This window comes from Lactuca sativa, chromosome 7, assembly GCF_002870075.4.
Source record: "Lactuca sativa cultivar Salinas chromosome 7, Lsat_Salinas_v11, whole genome shotgun sequence".
NCBI classification, from domain to species: domain Eukaryota; kingdom Viridiplantae; phylum Streptophyta; class Magnoliopsida; order Asterales; family Asteraceae; genus Lactuca; species Lactuca sativa.
The window spans coordinates 152,179,443-152,201,639 of NC_056629.2; the positions used below are offsets into that span (position 1 = coordinate 152,179,443).

The 22,197-nt window shown below is 34.8% G+C and overlaps 1 protein-coding gene across 1 annotated transcript; it reads right to left on the reverse strand.

Moving 5' to 3' along the window:
• Positions 1 to 5,481: 5,481 nt before the first annotated feature.
• On the reverse strand, positions 5,482 to 8,889 carry LOC111904240 (amino acid permease 6). The gene is made up of 7 exons (XM_023900020.3): positions 8,733 to 8,889; positions 8,043 to 8,276; positions 6,984 to 7,077; positions 6,679 to 6,893; positions 6,379 to 6,521; positions 6,034 to 6,261; positions 5,482 to 5,940 (listed from the first exon to the last, which is right to left on the reverse strand). Exons 1-7 carry the CDS (start codon positions 8,812 to 8,814, stop codon positions 5,530 to 5,532), a joined length of 1,407 nt encoding a protein of 468 aa, XP_023755788.1. The 5' UTR covers positions 8,815 to 8,889; the 3' UTR covers positions 5,482 to 5,529.
• Between the last annotated feature and the right edge of the window lie 13,308 nt (positions 8,890 to 22,197).

A 22,197-nucleotide genomic window follows, 5' to 3' on the forward strand; every position in this document is an offset into this window, starting at 1 on the left:
ACACCCCGAACCAGACGTCGGAAATGTCCGGGGGCTCGTGTGACTAACAATTGAATTATCATCACAATGAATATACATGAAACATAACACATTCATCACCAACATTACATATAACAACCAACATTGTTCACATCAAGTAGATTGTTATAATTTACATAGTTTCAAAGTATTAAAAGTACGATAAGTGATGTTACACAAAATAAATCCATACATTCTTGAAAATCCCTCCCGCTTAATGATTACCTGAGAATACAAGTTATTTTGAAAACTATCAACATATATAATGTTTGTGAGTTCGTAAGTATGGTTAAATAAAAGTCTTTGTATCTTTCATAAAAACCCAGAAAATCTGATATTTTCTGTAAAATGTCTGAAAATGATGTGAAAATCAAGTATAAATGCATGTGTGAAATTTGATAGTTGTAACATATATAAATGTAGTTTAGATTCATTGTATTGTGAGTAAGCGATAATTGTATATGAATATTTTCCCCAGAAAATCCGATATTTTCTGTTTTATAACAATGTCGAGGTTTTTGTATCATTAAATAAGTCGTTTTGCATTGACACAATCGAAGGGTTAATCTTCGAAATGTTAAATTTGGTATTGAATATCTATATGAGCTGTTATAACCATGCATGATAATGACTAAGTTGCCCGTCTTGGCATTTTTCCAAATGCCGGTATTGCTCAAGATTTTGTCGCCCTAGACTGGCCTAGTCTAGCTGTAGCGAACAACTAAGGCGTGGGGGGTCACCCCGTATAGATCTATACATAAACTCTCGCTTTCCCTCCAGGAAATTCTGATTATAACTACATGTTACGATTGTACACTAAAAGGTGCCAACCGACATGTTTCATTAGATTCTCAACCTTTCCTGTTCGTTACGTTTTTCACCATGTTTAATGTTTACGTGTATGTTATAGATTTTTAATTCCAAAGGTATGTATATGAGTATACGAAGTTCATGAATTATATAGACGTATAATTACGATCTATGAACCTTGTGCATCTTAGTCCAAGCCCAATTAGCATGTAAATGGACCACAAAGGCCTAATAACATGTAAGAGGGAAATTTGGGCCTAATAGGCATGTAAATGGACCACAAAGGCCCAACAAACATGTAACCCATAACTTAGGCCCAAATTAACATGTAAATGGGTCGCAAGGCCCAATAATCATGTCATGGAAAAGGATTGGGCTCAATATACACTTGAATGGGCCCTTAAGGCCCATTGGCCATGTAAAGTGAATATTAGGCCAAGTAAAATAGTTATCGACGTATTTCATCCATTTGTTATTGTTCTGTTGTTTGTTTTAGCTCGAGGTTTACTAAATTGATGATAAAAGTCCTCTTTTTGTAAAACGCTGTTTTTGGCCAATAATCCTCAAATTTTTAATTAAGGCCCAAAGTTTTGTAAAAATAATACTTTAGTCCATAATTTATAAAAAATTGTAATTTCGTCCCAAATGTTTAGAAATTCATGGATTTAATCCAAAAATTCATATTTTAACATTTATGGCCCAGTTTTGCAGAAAATTACATTTTTAGCCTCTTGTTTGTAAAAATTGTCACTTTCGGCCCAATTTTGATAAAAGTTACATTTTTGGTCTAATTTAGAAATAAATGTTATTTTCACTCCAAAATTTGGTTTGGTTAAATTTATGATTCAAACTTTGGCCAAATACATATTTAATCCAAAAACTTCATTTTTTTCGCAAATTTGGGCCCAAAACCGTGAGGCCCCAAGGTTTGGCCCATTAAGCTCAAATTTACAATTTTGGCCCTTTGGAAAGTATTTTTATCATAAAAAAATCCCTTTTTATACAATTAGGACCTGTTTGGTCCCTATAAAAACATAAATGTCGCTTTTTGCCCTTATATTTTGTTTTCTTGACAATTTTTGGCCATTAACAAATTTTTGTTGTAAACCTTTATATCTTAAGCATATAATCACTTTTGACTTGTTAATATGACGTATAAAGTATCTTAGTTCATGGATCTTTGCTCAATGTTACTTAAAATACCGAGATTGTTAAGATTTAGCATATTTTCACAAAAATAAACTAAGGTATCACACAAGACATGCATATAACACATAGATCTACACATTTTACTTGCATTCTCCCTAAAAAATCATATGAAAACCAAAAACAAGGGGGGTATGAACTCACCTTTGCTTTGATGTTTCGGTTTTTGAAGAAGAAATGAAGGGATTTTTGGTCCTAGCAACACCTTAAAGTAGATCTCGAGCTTATGGGGGGTTTTCTAAGAGTATGATCACCAAAAATGTTTAGGAGAAGTGTTATTAATATAAGAATGAAGTTATATGACTTGGATATGTAGGAACTTACCAAAGAAAGATGATTTTTTGTGGAAATCTCCTTGAACCATCCTAGATCTTTGAAAATTTGGAGAAGAGAGGAGGATTTCTAGAGAGAGTGTTCTTGAAAGATTTTTGAAAAAGAATGAGGTGGTGAGAGTGAGGTTGGGATGAGAAGACGAAGAAGAGAGGAGAGAGGGAGTGAGGTGATGTGCATGGAGATCCTCCATGCAATAAAGAGGTGGAAAGCTCTCATAATTCCTTTAATTTCCCTTTACTTTCTTTTCTTTTCCTCAATGGGCCGAGAATTGAACTTAAGATGGATGAAATTGAATTAGTTTGGCCCACTCTTGGTTTTGCTCGATTTTGTGAAGCCCAAATAAATATGTTTCGGCCCATTTGGCCCTTAAGTGTATTCACGACCCAATTTGACATAAAAGAATGGATTTATAGCCTATTAGGGTTAATTGGATTAGTTATAGCCCAATAAGGCCCATTAGGGTTAGAATGAATCATTTTAGGCCCAAATGGCCCAAAATGTTATAGATTTATGGAAGTGGGTCCAATTAGAATCCAAATATGGTTTCCAAGCCCAAAATAGTTGAATTGAATGCTTATTGGTCCATTAGGCTCAATAAGGAAATCCTAGTCCAATATGGATTCAAATCGGGATTCTTAGGGTTTTCAGACTCTTTGTTGAACATGAAAGTTGAATTTAAATAAGCACTTAGTGATATTTACTTAGAGTATATGTTTTACAATAGTTGAATGATTACACGAGAATAGAATTTCCTAGCTAAAATGCTAGTTGTGACATATAAACAAGTAATTATCTAATTATTTAACAATTATCTTCTAATTAGATGAGGATAATCAACATAATATTGAAAAATTTGTATTTTATCAGTAAAAAACGTTTATGGTAATTATCCCAACCTAATTCTAGTCAAAATCCCGAACAATCTGCTAACAGACGAGCCGACTCATTGAGTCACAGACTGGACTCGTCGAGTAGCCCTGACTCGTTGAGTTCATCAGGTGACTCGACGAGTTCATTAGTCAAAAGCAGTTTTTTCAACTTTTTCAGCTTTGAACAAATTAGCTATGCATCAAATACAATAGAAAAACGACCTAGGCTCTAATACTACTGTTGGGTTATGAGCAAAACAACAATCCTATGGTGCACATACAAACCCTAAAGCTTTGGATCTAGGTTTTTCTAGTTGTACATGCAATAATCATCTAACGCTTGTAAACCCTAAATATAGCATACCAAAATCGAAATCAACATAAATAACAAGTAAGAATGTTACCTTTCAATTAAAGCTTGAAGATCCTTGCCTTAAGAGCTTAGTATCACAAATATAATATCTCTAATCAATCACAAACACCAAAAGCAATTGGAGAATGTTAGAGAGAGAAGTGGAGGGATGATTTCGGCTCTAGGGATCCTTCTAGAGTTTGTTGTAGCCAAAAATAAGATGCCAATGGCGTCTTTATATAGGTGCGGGATTAAGGTTTCAGTCAAATACCTAATCTGGTTGCTTAAGCTCTAAGCAACCCATAGGAACCTTCCAGCATCCTAGCCTTAGATGAAATCCTTATGGGCTCCCATAAGATTTTGTCCACCTTTTATCCAAGAGGTCCTCAGCCCGTTATTGCAATTATCACATAATTACAATATCAGTCCCCTTAATTCAATTAACCTCTTTTGACCACAAAACTAATTCTAAATTAATTCTTGACCAATATTAATTAAATAATACGATTTCTCTTTTAATATATTATTCACATAAGATATTAATAAATCACATTTATCCTCTTTCTCCATTATTTTTCCAGTCAAGTTGCTTTGGTGAAGACAACCCAAAAGGACCATGCTACAATCAGATCAAGTATATACTATATATAGTTATAGGCTTAGACACCTAATCCAACAATTGCATCTCCATATCACATTCTCTCATGATGATACATTCTTCATGTGCTCAACATATTCTCAAAGGATGGAGCACATTGATCATGCCTAGAGCTCAATCTGATGCCTCCAGTGCATTTAGCTTGGGCAAGAACACATTTGACTTGCTTCATAGGGTGGAGCGCATCTGCAAAATACTCCAACCCTAAACCAAGTGCTCCAGTGTGTCTCTAAATTTTCTATTGTCCAAATTTTGTATCTTGATTCAAAATGCTCCACCATGACTATAATTGCTTAAGTTACATTTAACAATAATCCTATAATCAAGGAGTTTGTTTAGATTCATATTGCCTATACTAATCAATAACCCTCATATGTTGAAGGTTGGTGGTTGATGATTAGAGACTAATTTATATTTTGAGAGCTTTTTGTGAGCTTTCAGAAAGAGTTCAAAGAGATCTTGTGTGTTCATAACTGAGTTTGTTCTCAGTAATCTTTTTGTAATAAGTGTTTTTAAAAGCTTACAAATAAAATAAGTTTTTATTTAGTGAATATTTGTGTTACTATTCCGCATTTCTTATCGATTCATTCACAAGTATTCGTATTTTGGGACCATGAGAGGCAAACTCGAAAATCAATCACACATAAACGAAGCATGCTATGAAACCACATGCGAATAATACGAACAACCAAGACAAATTAGAACAACTTTTTATTTCTAAAGAAACAGTTCAAGCTACAAAAAAGCTCAACAACAAAATCTCTCGAATGTACACATTAATCATAACGATTAACATTCTAAGCTTAAGAACTTAAGGAAATAAAGACACAAGCTACGGTTTGACGAAGAACGAGAGAGATGTAAGAGAAAAAATATCTCAAATGATCAAATAGAACGTTATATACCGAATTACACAAATACGGATGATACTTGAACTATATTAAGCGAAACGGGTCAATACAAGATCCGCCTGTTTTTGACGCAATGTACGTTTGCCAAGCCTCCATGTACAAGTCATGTTAGCACGAATAATCTATCCTTCCTCACTTCAGTCCTTAAGCCATTCAGTCAATTAATTCATTAAGACAAATTCGGAACACAAACATTTTAAGTTAGAAAATAATAAACCCCTAAAACCATATGCAAGTTTAGGTTGGATTTACTTAATATTCTTCAACAATCAATAAATGCATATTACATGATTCTCCTTTGTGTAACTTCTAGTTAATCAACACTGGAATAATGCATGTTTATATTGAAATGAAACAATTAGGTTTCAAATTCTAGGACACCGAATGGAAAAGCTTGAAGGTCTCAACTGATACAATGAGGCCTCGGATAGATCCAGCCGCAGCAACAAGCGATACAATCAAACATGCCAGACTCAATACCTTCATCCAAATCCATGTGAATGAATTCTTTGGAATCTTTGCTTGTGAAATGTACATCTCTATTGGGAAATACACCGTTAATGGCCAGAAGGTAGTGGCACCAATAAGGCCAAGAAAACTATTAAAAAACGGAAAGATCATGGCCACCAATGTTGCTAACACCACGTATGCTGACCTCCAAGTCAACCTGAAGATGTTAATCTTGAATTTACCTACCGAGTATTCTCGAACTATGAATTTGTTTCTAGGCCATTTTTCCTTGCTCCAACTCTCCACGAACGCAAAAAATGGTTGGACATACACCTATATTAGTAAATTACAAAGGTTAATTAAAGTAATATTATCTTGGAATAGCTTTCTTAATTCGTCGTATAGTATAAGAATTAAACTGTTCACCTGATAGGCTCCAAGAAGATGAATCACAATGCATAAGTTACCAAAGTCGATAACCCAAAAAGGTTCGTAAAATCCAAACCCTGTCAAGTAATTCCCAGGTGCATCATTACCGAAAGCTGCATATCCAAGTGTCCCACATATCAGGTAGAATAAGGTCGATGCCGAGACTCCCACAGTAGATGCCCTTTTCATAACTTTGTTTTCTGGAGGACTTGACTTCAATGTGTCCTGATTTTGAAGCAGTTTATTAATTAGCAGTCTTTATATACATATACACATATGTGCTTATGTTTGTGTGTGTTTTTATGTACATGAGAGAGAGAGAGGGGAGGGGTCGATGCATGCCTGTATCTCAAGAAGGACTGGACAAAAAGAATAGGCAAAAGCAATATCTCCAATGGCTGAAAAAGTGCTCCACATTTTCTCTACACTTGGCATGTCCTTTCCAACTGGTATTCCTGTTAAACTTGTTCTCGGGTGTCCACCTTCTTTATAAACCAAAAAAAGACGCACATGAAAGGAACAAAGTTAGCATATCGCAACATTAATTGAGCCCAAATGGGAGAGTTATATTTGCATGGTTGTCTTTTTTGAATGAAACTTAGTATATTTGTTCCAGATTCAGTCGTTTCTAGAGATGCTGACCTGCAATTTTAGCAATGGAGAGAGCAATGCCAATGGTGGCATAGGTAAAAGACATGATTGTTGCAACAATGGAAATGATCGACAACTTATGGAAGTTTGGTATTTGGCTTAAAACAATTTCAATTAATGCAAAGATTATCAAATACGAATTGTTCAACGTGTGACATCCAGTATGGTGACTGTGTTTATGGAAACAATTTGACCGTTTAATTGCCCTGTGGAGCCAAATCAAAAAGAAGTCAAAAGAGGAAAAATTTGTACGCGTGCATGCAGAAAGTTTAAAAGCATTTTATATATGTTCTTACGCCATTGAAATGGCGGAGGTGATAGTATATCCAATGGTTGCTCCGATAAGGATCCCGTACTGGGCTACTCCACAAAATTTGTATTGAAGTCCCCCTGTGGTAGTCGAAGTATGTTAAGCAAGAATTTGAAAAGAATGTAAAATGCATGAAAAATGAGGCTGATCTTTAAAAAAAGTTGGCTACTTTTACCCCCTTTTTTGGAGCATTGATCACTTGGCTTTTGGGTTTTATATTAATTGGTAAAGAAATGAGATGATGTCATGAATTATGGGACCAACTCAACTTTAGGGCCACAAAACTATTGATGGGTCACATGGGGACTGCTATCTTATTAGCGCACTACAGAACTATACAATAAACTTAGTTATTTGGTGGAAAACTTCGGAAAAAAACAATGAACATTAATTATATATATAATTCCCACTTCGGGTTACACTTACTTTTTAATTATTTTGTATAAAGTATGTAAAAGGTAAGTGTGACATAAACAACCTTAAGACCCATGTGTTTCACGAAAAGTTCCAAGAAAAAATGAATAACATAACATATATGCAAATGTATGAAACTTATTATCTTGAATGTTTGTCTTATAATAGTATAAACGAAAGAAAATATAAGTGATATACATCACATTCTTTCTTCTGTGGACATTGCGTTTTTTTATACACATCGGATATGGTTTATTAAAATGCGTGATAGTTATTAAAATCGTTACCGAAATAACCACTAGTCTTTGGTGTTGAAAAATATTAGGTACTTAGAAGTCTCATAACATAACCTTTTAAGTACATACAAAGTTAGATGAGAAATGAGATAAACAGAATCAACTTTATACGTTAAATGATATTTCTAATTTCTAAGAATATGTAATGATTCATCTTTTAAGTACTCAAAATAAATTTCTAAATCAAAATGAGGCAAGCTAGCGAGGGATCTCTTCTAATTTGTATCCCATCTTCTTCTTCAATTAACATTAGGGATTTTGTAGAAAACAGAACGATTCTTAGTTTCTTACCACACAAAAAGAAGGAAATTAAATTAAGGAATGAAATTAATTACCAAGATTAGCTTTGACAGCTTGCATGTAATTGTAGTTTCTGGTACCATTAACAGGATCAGGAGACCGGTAACAGTCTGAAAGCAAGAGGCAGGTGAACCAAGTGATGACCGCAAAAATCATAAGAGAAGCAGTCCCAGCGATCCAACCTAATTGACCAAAACACCATGCAAGTGACAACACTCCTGACCCTATAACTGCCGTTATTATATGTGCACTTGCACTCATTAACGTCCCTATAATTAAAATCCCAACAAAAGTTTTAACAGTTAGCTCTATAACACATGCATTCTCATGGAACAGCTTCTAAAATGATCTAATATATATATATATATATATATATATATATATATATATATATATATATATATATATATATATATATATATATATATATATATATATATATATATATATATATATATATATATATATATATGCATGAACAAGAAGTAAGTTAATCTACGCCAAAAGTGGATTCAGTGCGCCACCCGATATAACTTCAGGTTCTTTTTGGTGAATTCAAGTGTCGATACAGGTTGTTATCTTAATATATATAGTGTCCTTTTTTAGCAGAGATTTGAACTCGTAGACAGTTATGAATTTAGACAAAATGTGGAAGGAGTTATCCCATATTTTTTGTACGTATAGACTTGATCAGAAAGAAATTAACACCAGACATGGATATATACCTGTTCTTCTGACTCTTCCGTCGTCATCATACTGTTCATGGGCATCTCCTTTTTCCATGGAAAAGCTTATTTCTTTCTGCATTTCTTTGTGTGGATATGAATTAACAAAGAAAGGCAATGGCAAAGAATATGTGGGTGCGAAGGAAGATATTAATAGGAGACGAGGAGGAAGTGGGAGTGGCTGATGTAAACACCAACTCAACGTTTGTGTGTGTGGGTGTTCGTTAGGGTGGGGTTTGTAATAATATTATAAGCAATAACAACACACTTCCTTTGACTTGTTTTTCAAAATCTAAATATAGATGATGGAGATCCTACATAGGTTTGCACTTCGGATCCCTCCTGTAATGGTACTAAAAAGACACTTGATTTCTATAAGTTGAGATCGGTTTTGAACACGGACCAGAAAAAACAATGGTTTGAAAAATGGAAATTCATATATAAAAGGGTTATTGTCATCAAAGCTTTCAAATTTACCTAAAATGTTCCGTTATGTCCATTGTCTGTTGTCCGTTTTTTGATGTGTTAATGTCAAGGGCGGAGCCAGATGACTCGTTAAGTCGAGACCCACCCTTAAACTCTCTCTTTTCTTTTTAATTAATATATTTTTTACTAGCATAGGCGCCAAGCCCACCCTCTTTGAAACCCATTGAATTAGGCCATCTCCAATGAATTAAACCCATGGAGAATTGTATGAAATGCCAAGTAGAAAAGATAATGTATACATTCACTTTAATTCTTAGAAAAAATCATAAATTTCCATTACAATTCTATTGAACCGTTGCATGACCATTCAACCCAGCACTCTCTCCTCTATATTATATTCACATTTATTATATTAGATCCTCATACAACTCCCATTGTAGATGGTCTTAGTTGGAACTCAGAAACCCAATGTAGAAGTGTAGCACTACAAGAATAACAGACAATAGCGGCGACACCTTTAGCAGCAACAGTCACTTTTAGCAGCGACATCAAACAAACGCGTTTTTTGTCGCCGCTAAAAGTGTCCGTCGCCGCTAAAGGTGTCGCCGCTAAAGGCTTATGTTGGCGATCCGCGTCATTTCAACCCTAACCGTTGATTTAGATGATGATCCAACGACTAGGAGGACATAGAAAACCCCGCGTTATTTTCCCTCCGGTGTGTCGCCGCTAAAGGCTACCCGTCGCCGCTAAAGGCATCGCCGCTATTGCCTGTTCTGGCGATCCGCGTCATTTCAACCCCATCCGTCGATTTAAGCAAAGATCCAACGATGTAGGAAACCCCAGATAGTTTTCCCTCCGATGTGTCGCTGCTAAAGGTCGCCCGTCGCCGCTAAAGGCGTCGTCGCTAAAGAGCATCGACAATAAAATCAGCTTCGTCTTCACTTTCTTCCCTGATCTACTTCTGTGTTTTCCCTCTTCCTCTCCATTTCCCACCTTCTTGCCGGAGTATACCGCCACCACCACTGTTCATGACGAAAATTTGATATTTTAGATGTGTATTTGTATGTGTATTTTGTTTGTAGATGTGGATATGTATTTGTATTTACATTTGTATGTATATGTGTATTTTGAGTGTATTTTTATGTATGTATATGTGTTTTTGTATAATCATTTATATGTATATGTGTATTTTGTATGTAAATTATGTATATGTATGTGTTTTTGTATGTATATATGGGTATTTTGTATGTGTATTATGTATGTATGTGTATTTGTATGTATACAAATACATATAAATAGCGGCGACGTCTTTAGTGGCAACAGATAGTATTAGCAGCGACGCGTCTTTAGTGGCGACAGAAGGCAATAGCGGCGACCAAAGAAGCATTAGCGACGAAGCAATAGCAACGACCCTTTAGCGGCGACGTGTCGCCACTAAAGGTATTAGCGGCGACATTTTCGACCTTTAGCGGCGACGCCCGTCGCCGGTAATACTCTAATTTCTTGTAGTGTAGGAGCATGTGTCTGTGTTTATAACAGAGAAGAAAAATGTGGGCGCCAAATCAGAAGGTAGCTAGAATCGGAAAGTTTGATTTTTGCTTTTGTTTCTTCATCGACGTTCTAGTGCTGGAGTAATGCTGCCGAAATGATGAGATTGCTTCCTGGTGTAAATCGAAAATGAGCAATTCGGTGCCAAATCAACGTTCCTGTGATGCAAAAGCGTGCCCTTCATGGTTTTGATCTTAGCATGCAATTGAGAAACAGGCTAAAGAATCCTTAGGAATGCCTACCTTTACATGTTCAATCATAGGTTTTGGTATGATAACTGATAATTTAGGGCAAGAAAGCATTGCAGTCCTAACAATCTTACATGATTTCCATATATTGACAACTAGGTATAATATTCATGTATTACATGGGTTCATTTTAAAGAAAAAAATATGAAATTCTAAACATTTGAGAAGTCTGAATTTATAAGAAAAAAATAAAAACATGTTGAATTATTAAAATTAAATTGATTGTTTTTTTTAATTAAACAAATAATTTAGATAAATAAACAAAGAAAACTAATGTCATGTAGAAAAAAAAGTTTGAAAGGAGAAGGAAGTCAATTAATAAATATGATATGCATTTATTATTAAATTTATTGTAATTATTACGTTTAAATATGATGTGGAAATTAATAAAATGAAAAAAACCCACAAAATTTCTTGTAGAAAAAAATTAATTGAAAATAACCATAAAATGACATGTGGTCAAATTAATGAAAATATAACATGTGACAAAAAGGTCTTTATTTATTAGGGATGATTTGGAATTTGCATTGTTAATTAGAATATAAAGCCTTTTAGTTTTCCTTCTATTACAGTTTGTTAAAGCATTCACATTGGAACTTTAATGGATAAACATGCTTCCTTAATGCAATTAATGAAGGTTATTATGATTAGCTCATGCTTCTTGTGATTGACAATACAAGTTATTTTCCCTGTTCATCATGAAGTCTACTTTCCCATGTTCTTTCTACATGTTACTATGTTTATTATAAAAACCAATGCGTACTAATTACTCATCGTTATAGACATGGATAAATATTAAACAATCAGAAAAGTTTTGGATTCATCAGAGACATCTGATGTTGATTTTTTTGTAAACATAGCTATGTGAAAATCAATTTAGTAGATCTTCCCTCAGACCTTGGAATAAGGAATAGGGTTTTAGATTATGATCTAAATGTTCGAGATGAGGTTCGAAGAGCATACATGTTAAAAGGGCATTGCTAATCTAAATCCCATGAGTAGGGGTGATCATGGAAACAGGGTACCTATTTACGGAGTCAGAACCAAAACCAACTTAATCGGTTTCGGTTTCGGTTCTAAAGTTGTGAAACCGCCTTAAGCGGTTCCGGTTATTGTTCTCAATTTTTTGGAACCGCTATCCACTGGGTATCCACCGGAACCGATTTTTCTATTTCTTTGATTTCCATGATAACAACTTCTTATATCTAGTTTTTACATTCACTCCAAATGATATCTGAATTGTTCATAAACAAACTTCTGTTCCAATGCTGTGCAATAGTAGTGCTGTGCAATAGTAGGATATTTTTTTCCCACAAATTAGTTCTAAGGCATGTAAGTATGTAAGGAAGCAAATATTTAATTAATTTTATTTTATCAAAGTATACCTATTAATGCTCATGTAAACATTAATGTTGTTAAGATGAGTTATTCAAAATGCTCGTTCAAGTGAACTTAATCGAAACTATCAAAGAACTCGCGGCTACGCCACTTTTGGGGTAATATGAGAAAAATCGGCAAACTTTAAAAATATATGATGAAAGTGTAAATCAGCACAAATAGGAGAGAAATTCGACAACCCCTAAAATTAGATGTCAAAAGTGTACAACAACCAAAAGAAGGGACACTCGTGGAGAAAATCCAAAAATGTTGTGCCAATAATGTGAAAGTTGCCAAAGTTGGGGAAATATGGTGACAAAATTCTAAAAGGGGTTATTTTGTGTTTTTATGTCAAAATGTAAAAGTTTTGATTACAAGGACGAAAAATGTCAAATTCATTAAAGATATGTGACAAAAACACCAAAATATAAAACTTTTCACTGCATGGACGAAAAGTGTCATTTAATCGAAATTATGTATTGTAATCATTTTCATACTTTTATTTCATTATTTTCCGTGTAAAATATTAAAAACTATTATCTAGTTAACTAAAACCACGATAGATACAATAACTTTAATTTTATCTAAAAGAATTTGAAAAGAGAAAGTAGGTATTATAAAATTAAAGGTAGAATGTGAGGCCGTCATGAATAGGGATGAGATTTAGAACCGGAGAACCGAACCCGTTAGAACCGGAATATATAGAACCGGGTCCGGTTTCGGGTTTAAAAATTGGCTTTATCCGGGTTCCGGGTAATCCGGGTTTGAGTCCATTGGGTCCGGGTAAACCGGGTCTAAAATCCGGAACCGGTTTTTGGAACCGGAACCATTTTTAGGGTCGGAACCAGTTTTTGTGAAACGTTTACAAGATGCATATCTTATTCGTTTCAACTCCAATTGACATACGGTTTTTTCCAACATGTAGTTTAAAGTTTGTACATGATTCTAGACTATAAATGTGTCATTTTTAGTTTTATATTCATTGACTTACAGTCCTCAAAAGTTGAGATATCAAAGCTGAAAGTTTTTAGTTTTTTTGTATTCGGTGAAAGTTTTAAAACATGCATATCTAATTCGTTTGAAGTCGGATTGACATGTGGTTTTTTCCAAATTCTAGTTTACAGTTTGTACATGATTTTAGACTATAATTTTGTCATTTTTGGTTTAACATTCAATGATTTACAGTCCTCCGAAGTCGGGATATCAAAATTGAAAATTTTCAACTTTTCAGCTATTTGTTTTTGTACTTTGTATTATGTGAAAATATTAACATAAGTATATCTCATTCGTTTAAATTCGGATTGACATGCGGGTTTTTCCAGAGTGTATTTTAGAGTTTGTACATGATTTTAGACTCTAATTTTGTTAATTGTGGTTTCGTATTCAATAAGTTACAGCCCCCCAAAGTCGGGATATCAATATGAAAATTTTCAAAGTTCAACCCACTAAGTAGTAAGTAATTACCAAAAAATTCCGGTTTTTTTGGGTTTTCTGGGTCTAAACCCACTTTATCCGGTTCCAACCTACCCATTTTGATGTTTTCGGGTTTTCTGGTTCTAGACCCACTTTACCCGGAACCATACCCGGAACCGAACCGGAACCAGTTCCTATATACCGGTCCGGTTTCTGGTTCTATAAAATCCCGTTAACCGGTTCCGGGTTTTCCGGGTCTGGGTCCATCCGGTCCGGGTTTGGACCCACTTTCATCCCTAGTCATGAATTCGTTATGTAAAGTCTTAAAAAAGTCTTAAAAAATGGGAGGCTATTTTGACGAAGGCAACCCAAAAGAACACCACCTTCTACTAGCATGAATTCGTTATGTAAAGTCTTAAAAAAAGGAGGTTATTTTGACGAACGCTTAACCGGTGTCAGTTAAAGGGATCCTAGTTTTATTTTAATTCTTTTAAAGTTTAAATAATATAGTTACAAAATCTTGTTTTAAGAGTCGAGGGTGGGTATTTGGATTGGGAATCGGAAGCGGAATCGTTCGGTTCCGGTTACGGTTCCAAAATATTGACAATAATACAAAAATAAATTATGGTCACTGATTTTAAAAATATGGTTGTCATGTTTTTGGTTATTTACATCACTAAAAATCATTAATCAAATTTCAGTAGTGTTTTAGTCACATGTTAGCTATAAACAGTTACCATTGTAAATTATTTTCACACATTTTTTTCATTGATTTATATAAAAAAATATGATAAATACTAGCCAATAGCCACAGTATATCATTGTGATTATAAGTATTTTATTATGACAATTAAAAAACATATAATTATACGTGTTTTATGATAATACTTTAATTTCCTATACATGCTTAAATTAATGATTTTGAATATAACATAATAACAACATGTGATTGTAAGTATTTTATTATGACATTTTAAAAAAATAAACATGTAACTAAAAATATTTTATAGTCATGTTTTAGTATTTATGTGTGTCAAAACTAAACATAATAATAACGATAAAACAAAAAAAAAGTGTTTTATGATAATAGTTGTTAAAAAATGGAAACATGAAATATTTGTAGGGAGTTTAATTTTTCCCATGTTTACTAAAATTTGCTAAATTTTCTAACAGTTTTCCCTATTTGCTAAAACTTCAATATTTTTGGTGTTTCCCTCGTGTCTGAAAATTTGACCTAATATCCCTTCTTCTCTTGTAGCAGCTGTCTCCTAACACCAACACCACATGTTCTTGATCATTTTCTTAAACCACTCATTCATTACCATCTTCTTCTCTCTAATGCAAACACAACAACCACCATGGCTCTCACCATTGTCGAAACTCGCAGAAGCTTACAATAATCCAAAGTTATTTTAAGTCTATCTATTCTATTTCAGTGTGAAAACTCTAACTTTCTCCATTTTAGTGTTAATGCATTCACCTAATTGTCCACATTTTTTTTAGGGTTCAAACGGTGGTGGTCAAGGGTAAGAAATGACGATACCTATGTTTTATGTGCCCTCTTTGTTCTCCTGTGTTTTTATGTTTCTTTTCCCAACCGTAATCAGCCAACAAAATGGACTGAAGTTTCTATGCATCTAAATGTTGGTTTCCTTATATATGTGTGGTTATGTCTACAATATGGAAAGAAGGGGAGACCTTCAAGGTGTATTTGTTTTTCCCTAATTACGAACCGGGGCCAGAGAAAGGGGAAGAAGAATTGGAGTACCACAATCATATAAAGGGGTGTGTGATTTCTCACATTTGGTAACCGAAACTTCCTATTATACTTCAATTCGATATATTCTTGAGGTAATAAACAAACCCTAGTAAGGATTGTAGATGTATTCTATACTTGAATTTGTGTGTTGCCATATGAAGTGCCACACACATTCATTGCATTTGAGAATGTCAGTATCGATGATATTGTACATAAGGTGTATAAGGAGGTATATATACTTGTTTCTAACTGTGAATTTCATGAAACATACCATTTACTTGGAGAGACATCTAACTTTGTATGACTTTGCTTTTGGATAGGAAATTGATGTGGTAGTGGGTGATTCAACAATTTTGGCTAATAGATTCGAGTATGTTAAAATGGTTGTGTAAGTCTCAAATACCTTGTCTATCTGATTACTAAGCATGATTCCTCCATGTGGTCTAAAGTTAAGTATCATGTTTTGTCTTTCAATTTGTTGTTGCATAATCCTATTTCAGCATTTGCAATATATGATGGAAGTGATTTGTCAAAAGGATTTGATGATTGGCATTTTTACTAGTTTTTGTAGATGGAAAACATAGTATACAAGTAACTGGACATTTTTACCATTGGTGTAGTTAACTTCGGTTTTGATAAAGGTTATGTGTAGGCCCTTAGTGGTGCAGTACCCTTGCTAGTTTCACCATACACTTGATGTGCCTTTATGCTAGATATGGTATGAAATATGTGATGGTTTTCGTTGTTTTTACAACATTTATAAGTTATTACCTTTAGGATAGACCATTTGGTCCTAGTTATTACATGGTGAACTTGTTTATTCTCTTAAATAGTTACCATCATATACCCCACCCATCATTAGGCATGAATCATCATTTTTCGTATTGATAATTTGTATTTGCGTCTAGTTGAGGGAGTATGTTAATGAAACAGAAGACTACATCAACATCATGTTAGATGACATGCATAACCATCTTCTGATGAACTCGTGGTCATGGTTGGAGCCTTTGGAATGAACATTACCATTGAGCTTTTCATTTTATTTTTATTTTTTACTAGTAAATATATTTGCGGATTCAACTTGTTGATATTTCTTTGATTGATTACATTTGTGTTGTTATTTCAGGATGATGATAGCTTAAGGAGATGGAAAGAGCCGTGGCTTAGAGTTAATTAATTTCGTGTATATGTAGATCAAGATCTCTTATGATGAACGCAGTAAAAAATTTGTAATTAAACAGACATGAGTTACATACCGCTAAGTAGTTAAACGTTTATATTTAGTATATAATTGTATTAGATATTTTTAATGTATTAGACAATTTGTGTAGTATGTTTAATTACTAATTTAGGTTGTTTATCAGAATAACTTACATGATGTTAATTGATCAATATTTGGCATATAAATAATTTTAAGTTGTTCACCAATAGTCATGACCAACAAAAAGTGTGATTAAATGTCAATAATAGTCATCGTTTAATCGGTTATGTGTTACTAAAAGTCGATAATACTCATGGAAAATGAACAAAAGGTATGACTAAACGTAGTTTATGGTCATGGTTTAATATTAAGTATCACTAAATGTCAACAATAGCCATGACAAATGAAAAAACATGTGACTAATACTAGTTTATGGTCACATTTTCATATATTACGTGTCACCAAAAGTCAATAATAGTCTTGACAAACAAGAAAATATGTGACTAATACTAGTTTATGGTCACAGTTTAATACATTACGTGTCACAAGTTGTCAACAATAGTCACGACAAACGAAAAAACATGTGACTAAATGTAACGCTCATGTTTCTAGGCTAAGGATTAATATTATGATGTAATATTATGTACTAGTTATGGTCAACAATTGTAACCTATTTGACATCATAAAGAAGAATTATATTAATATCATGCGTTTCATGATTATTATGATATAATAAAATAGGAAAAATCAGTCGAATCGTCCGTACATTGTAAAAATAAGTGCGCCAAAAACACACACACACACAAACATATATATATATATATATATATATATATATATATATATATATATATATATATAAAGTACACGTCTTCCCGATCCCTGTCCACATTTCGTGAGGTGCTTTGGCAACCTTTTTAGTTGGGACTAGATTAAGGATATGGGCGGCAGTCTCTAAGGCATACCCCCAGAATGAGATAGGTAATGAAGCTCGACTCATCATGTAACAAACCAGGTCCAAGAAGGTTCGATTGCGCCTCTCAGCCACACCATTCATCTATGGTGTCCTAGGTGGCATCAATTGTGAAATAATTCCACATTCCTTAAGATAGTCGTGGAAGTCAATACTAAGATACTCACCACCTTGATCAGATCGAAGCATCTTTATCTTCTTGCCCAGCTGATTCTCCACTTCTTGTTTAAACTCCTTGAACTTTTCAAAGGTTTTTGACTTATGCTTGATTAAGTAGATATACCCATATATGCTATAATCATCGGTAAAAATCACATAGAAGCGGTTAGGATCTCTTATGGTGGATCTGAAGGGTCCACACACATGGGTGTGTATGATATCCAACAAACCGTCACCTATTTCACAAGTACCAGTGAAGGATGACTTGGTCATCTTTCCAAGCAAGCAAGATTCACAAGTATCATCTGAATTTAAGTCGAATGACTCCAAGACTCCATCCTTTTGGAGTTGGGCTATGTGCTTCTTGTTGACTAGTCCAAGACGACAATGCCACAAGCATGCCTTGTCCAAACCATTGGACGAATTAATATTCAACACATTATTTCCTAAGTTATCTACAACCATCGCAGTTTCATATATACCATTACAAGGCAATGCTTTAAAATAAAATACACCTTTATAGAAAGCATTAATAGAACCAATTTCATTCTCAAATGAAAATCTAAAACCTTCTTTATACAATCCATGAAAACAAATAATATTTCTCGCCATATCCGATGAGTAGCAACAATTATTCAAATATAATTCTAACCCACTACTAAGCAACAAAGAATAAACTCCAATCTTGGTGACAAGTGACACTTTCCTATTCCCCATGATCAGGTTCATCTTTCCGTGCTCCACATCCCTACTTCTTTTTAGACCCTGCAAATAAAAAAAATGTGAAAACTACATCCTATATCAAGGACCCAAGAATTAGCATGTGATGGTTATTAGACCGAATAGTATAAAAACCTATGAAGGTGGGTTTTATCTTCCCATCCTTGATGTCCTGCAAGTATTTGGGGTAGCTTCGTTTCTAGTGCCCTTTGTCATGACAGTAGAAGCACTCTGCTTCTTTTGGATTGGAAGAGGGAGCAGTAGAACCACCTTTGGACCCACTAGGAGAGAATCCATCATGAGACTTTCCCTTATGATTTTTTGATGGAGCTTTCCTTTTGTTCCATTTACCATGTCCAATTGCCAGGACTGGGGTAGCAATAGTAGGAGTAGGTACAATAGATTTTCCTTTAAAACTATTTTCAGCAGTTCTGAGAAGGCCATGAAGCTTGCTTAGAGTGACTTACTCCTTTTTCATATGATAAGTCAGTCTGAAATGATAATAACAAGAAGGTAAAGAGTGTATGATAATGTTGATAGCCAACTCTTCATCAAAATTGACATTCAACTTCAGCAAGCGGTCCATATATCTTTGCATCTTCTGCAAGTGGGTCGTGATGGACTCTCCATCCTTCATCTTGGTTGTTATCATGGAGGAAATGTGTAACGCCTGTGTTTCTGGGCTTGTCATTAATGTTGATATAATAGTCTAGGTTAACCTTTGTAACCCGTTTTGAAATAATAGAAGTGTATTATTTGAGTATTATGTGTTTTGTGCTTAATTGGTTAATTATGTGATTTGATTAATTAAGAATAAAATGAGCGTCAAAATTTAAGTGTAAAATAAACTTGATATCTTTGGATAATGTTATAGTAGTTGAAACGAGGTTTCCGAATATATAAAGAACGCCCAAATCTGACTTCGTGTGAGGAAGTTATGATTTTCTGAAGTTTCAACTTAGCGATATGCAGCCCGAATACTCGATTTGAGATCGAGCGGTTTTTAGCCGAAACAATCTAAACGAGAATCGAAGATCTTGTTGTTAGTAGTAAAGAGATGAAAAGTTAGGCGAGAACGGACGTCGAACGAAGAAGTTATGAATTTATAACGAAGTTTTTCTATCCCGGCCTACTAAAAATAAATTCAAAATTAGCAGACGGAGTCTAAACGAAAGTTGTAGAGCGTAGTCTCACCTACGCGTGGATATAAAGAACGTCGAAAACGGAGTTCGTATGAAGAAGATATGAATTTCTGAAGTTTATTAAATATTTAATATTTAAATTTAATTCTAAATCTTGGTATTATTCGAAGAGGAGTCATCGGACTCATCTGAAGTACGCCCAGCGTACAACGAAGCGTGACGTCCCTCGCACTTGAGTTCTTCGGATGACGCACGCAGTGACGATTTCGGACGCGTACGCCTCGCGTACGGCTGTACGCCCAGCGTACTGCGAGGCCTCAACCTCCTATAAATAGGATGCGAGGGTCCCGAGCTTATTTGCTCATTTCTCCTCCTTTTTGTGCCGAAGCTCTGCGTATAAACCCTCGAAGCCATCCCGACACCCCGGATCTCATATCCAAGTTAAGAGGAAGTTTTACGCTCCCGAAGATCCCGAGAAGTACGATTCCCGAGCCGAAGCTCTGCCCGCGAGAAGTTCGATTTTTGTGTAGATCTTCCAGATCTACTGAGGAATACTACTTCTGCAAGCCGTAGTGCTGCTCGATCATCAACTGATCAAGTGAGTGTGTAGTTATTTTCTTCTAACGCATAATTATGAAGTATTTTATACGAAATACGTGTTATGTGTATAATTTTTTTGTTATGTGCGTGAATGTATATTCACTCTCTTCTATCTCATAGATCTGATTTATTTTTTATGAAATACGTGTTATGTGGGTGTGCCTCATCTGTTATGTGGAATATGTATTGAATGAAAATGCTATACAGGTTTTAAACTATGTATAAAAATATATATTTTTATCTACTAATATATATTGTTGATCTAGTTATTCAGCGGAGTATGGATAACGACCACGGACTCTTTCTAGACAGTCCAGTGGAACGCTAGCTGGTTTATAACCTGTAGGTGTTGTGAACGATGTGTTCACCGGTGTACTCTATCCCCCTCATGGGTGCCTTTAGGACCTATATTGTTGAGGAAACCCCTTAGCAGTAATGTCCGTCCAGATGAAAATCCTAGACTAGGTCCGCTGAGATAGATGTTGTTTTAGGGACGTAAAGTGAGGATAACAAGAATGGGTAATCGGGTTGTTGTTGGTTGGAGAAATTAAATATAATTATTTATTATGGGTTGAAAACCCTATATGCTCACCAGGCTCCCAAGCCTGACCCACTCAGTTTTAATTGTATTACAGGTAGTGGCGCGAGGGCATAAGATGGTTGAATCATCAAGTTGTTTTGTTTACAAGTCTGTATATGTATATATTTGTTGAATGACTTGTAATGTTATCGTTTATGCTTTATGGTCTGTATCGGAACATGACATCCTGAGTTTTGATTATATAATGTAAATGCATCTCTTGATGAAATGCTTTGATAAATATTAATTTATCATATTTTGGTTTTGGGAACAAATTCCGCAACTCTTTTAAATCAAAAGGATTTACTCTGAAATCATTTAAAAGCATAAATGAAACCGGTCTTTTATGGCCGTGATTTTGGGGATGTCACAGTTGGTATCAGAGCATTAGTTTAAGCGAACTAGGAATTTGTAGGATTTCTAGACTTAAACTTAGAATGCTAAGTGGAGATTATAAGAAGCGTGTCTAATATATTATAGACACGAGCACTAGTTTATTTTAGGAAAGTTCCCTAAAATGCTTTTATGTGCTAAATGTTATATGTTGCCATATATGATATTATTTGTTCGGATCTATGGTCTGTTGCCGACCGGATCTAGAAACCTTATGTGTGTAGGATTCTAAACGTATGTCTACGGTGTTAGAACTAACATGTAATCGTTTCGGAGTGATAAGGATGATTTGATTATCTATCGTGAATGAGGATCTAATTTCACCTTATTCGGTGTGTAGATCAAAAATGGTGAGAACAAGGAGTGGCGTTGGAAATGCAAATGAAAACAGGAATCAACCGCCAGTAATTGAGCAAATACCTGTTGTAGTAGCAGCACCAGAACCAATAACGATGGCTGGGGTGCAAGCCATGATTCGGGCTATGTTAGCCGAACAAAGGGATGAAATGCGACATATGTTGCATGATAATAGGGATGAACCTATCATACCTATTGAGGAACCCGAATTGATTCCCGAGCAATCGGAGGAAGAGAACAATAGTCGCATGGTGAGTCATGTTGGGACTCAAGGAGAATGAAGGAACGATCCGGAAAGGAGAAACAACAAGGATGGGCGTATGTACAACAACTTCTTGGGCGCTAAGCCGCCAAGTCTTTCTGGAAGCCCAAAGCCTGTTGAGATAATGGATTAGATCTCCGAAATGGAGATGGTATTTGAAAGTTGCGACTGTAGCAACAAACAGAAGACTGTCTTTGCAGTCAGACAACTGAAGACTAGAGTCTTGAGTTGGTGGAAGTTGTTGGCAGATACTATGCCACGAGGAGAAGCCCTGAAAATGTCATGGGAGGAGTTCTTGGAACAGTTA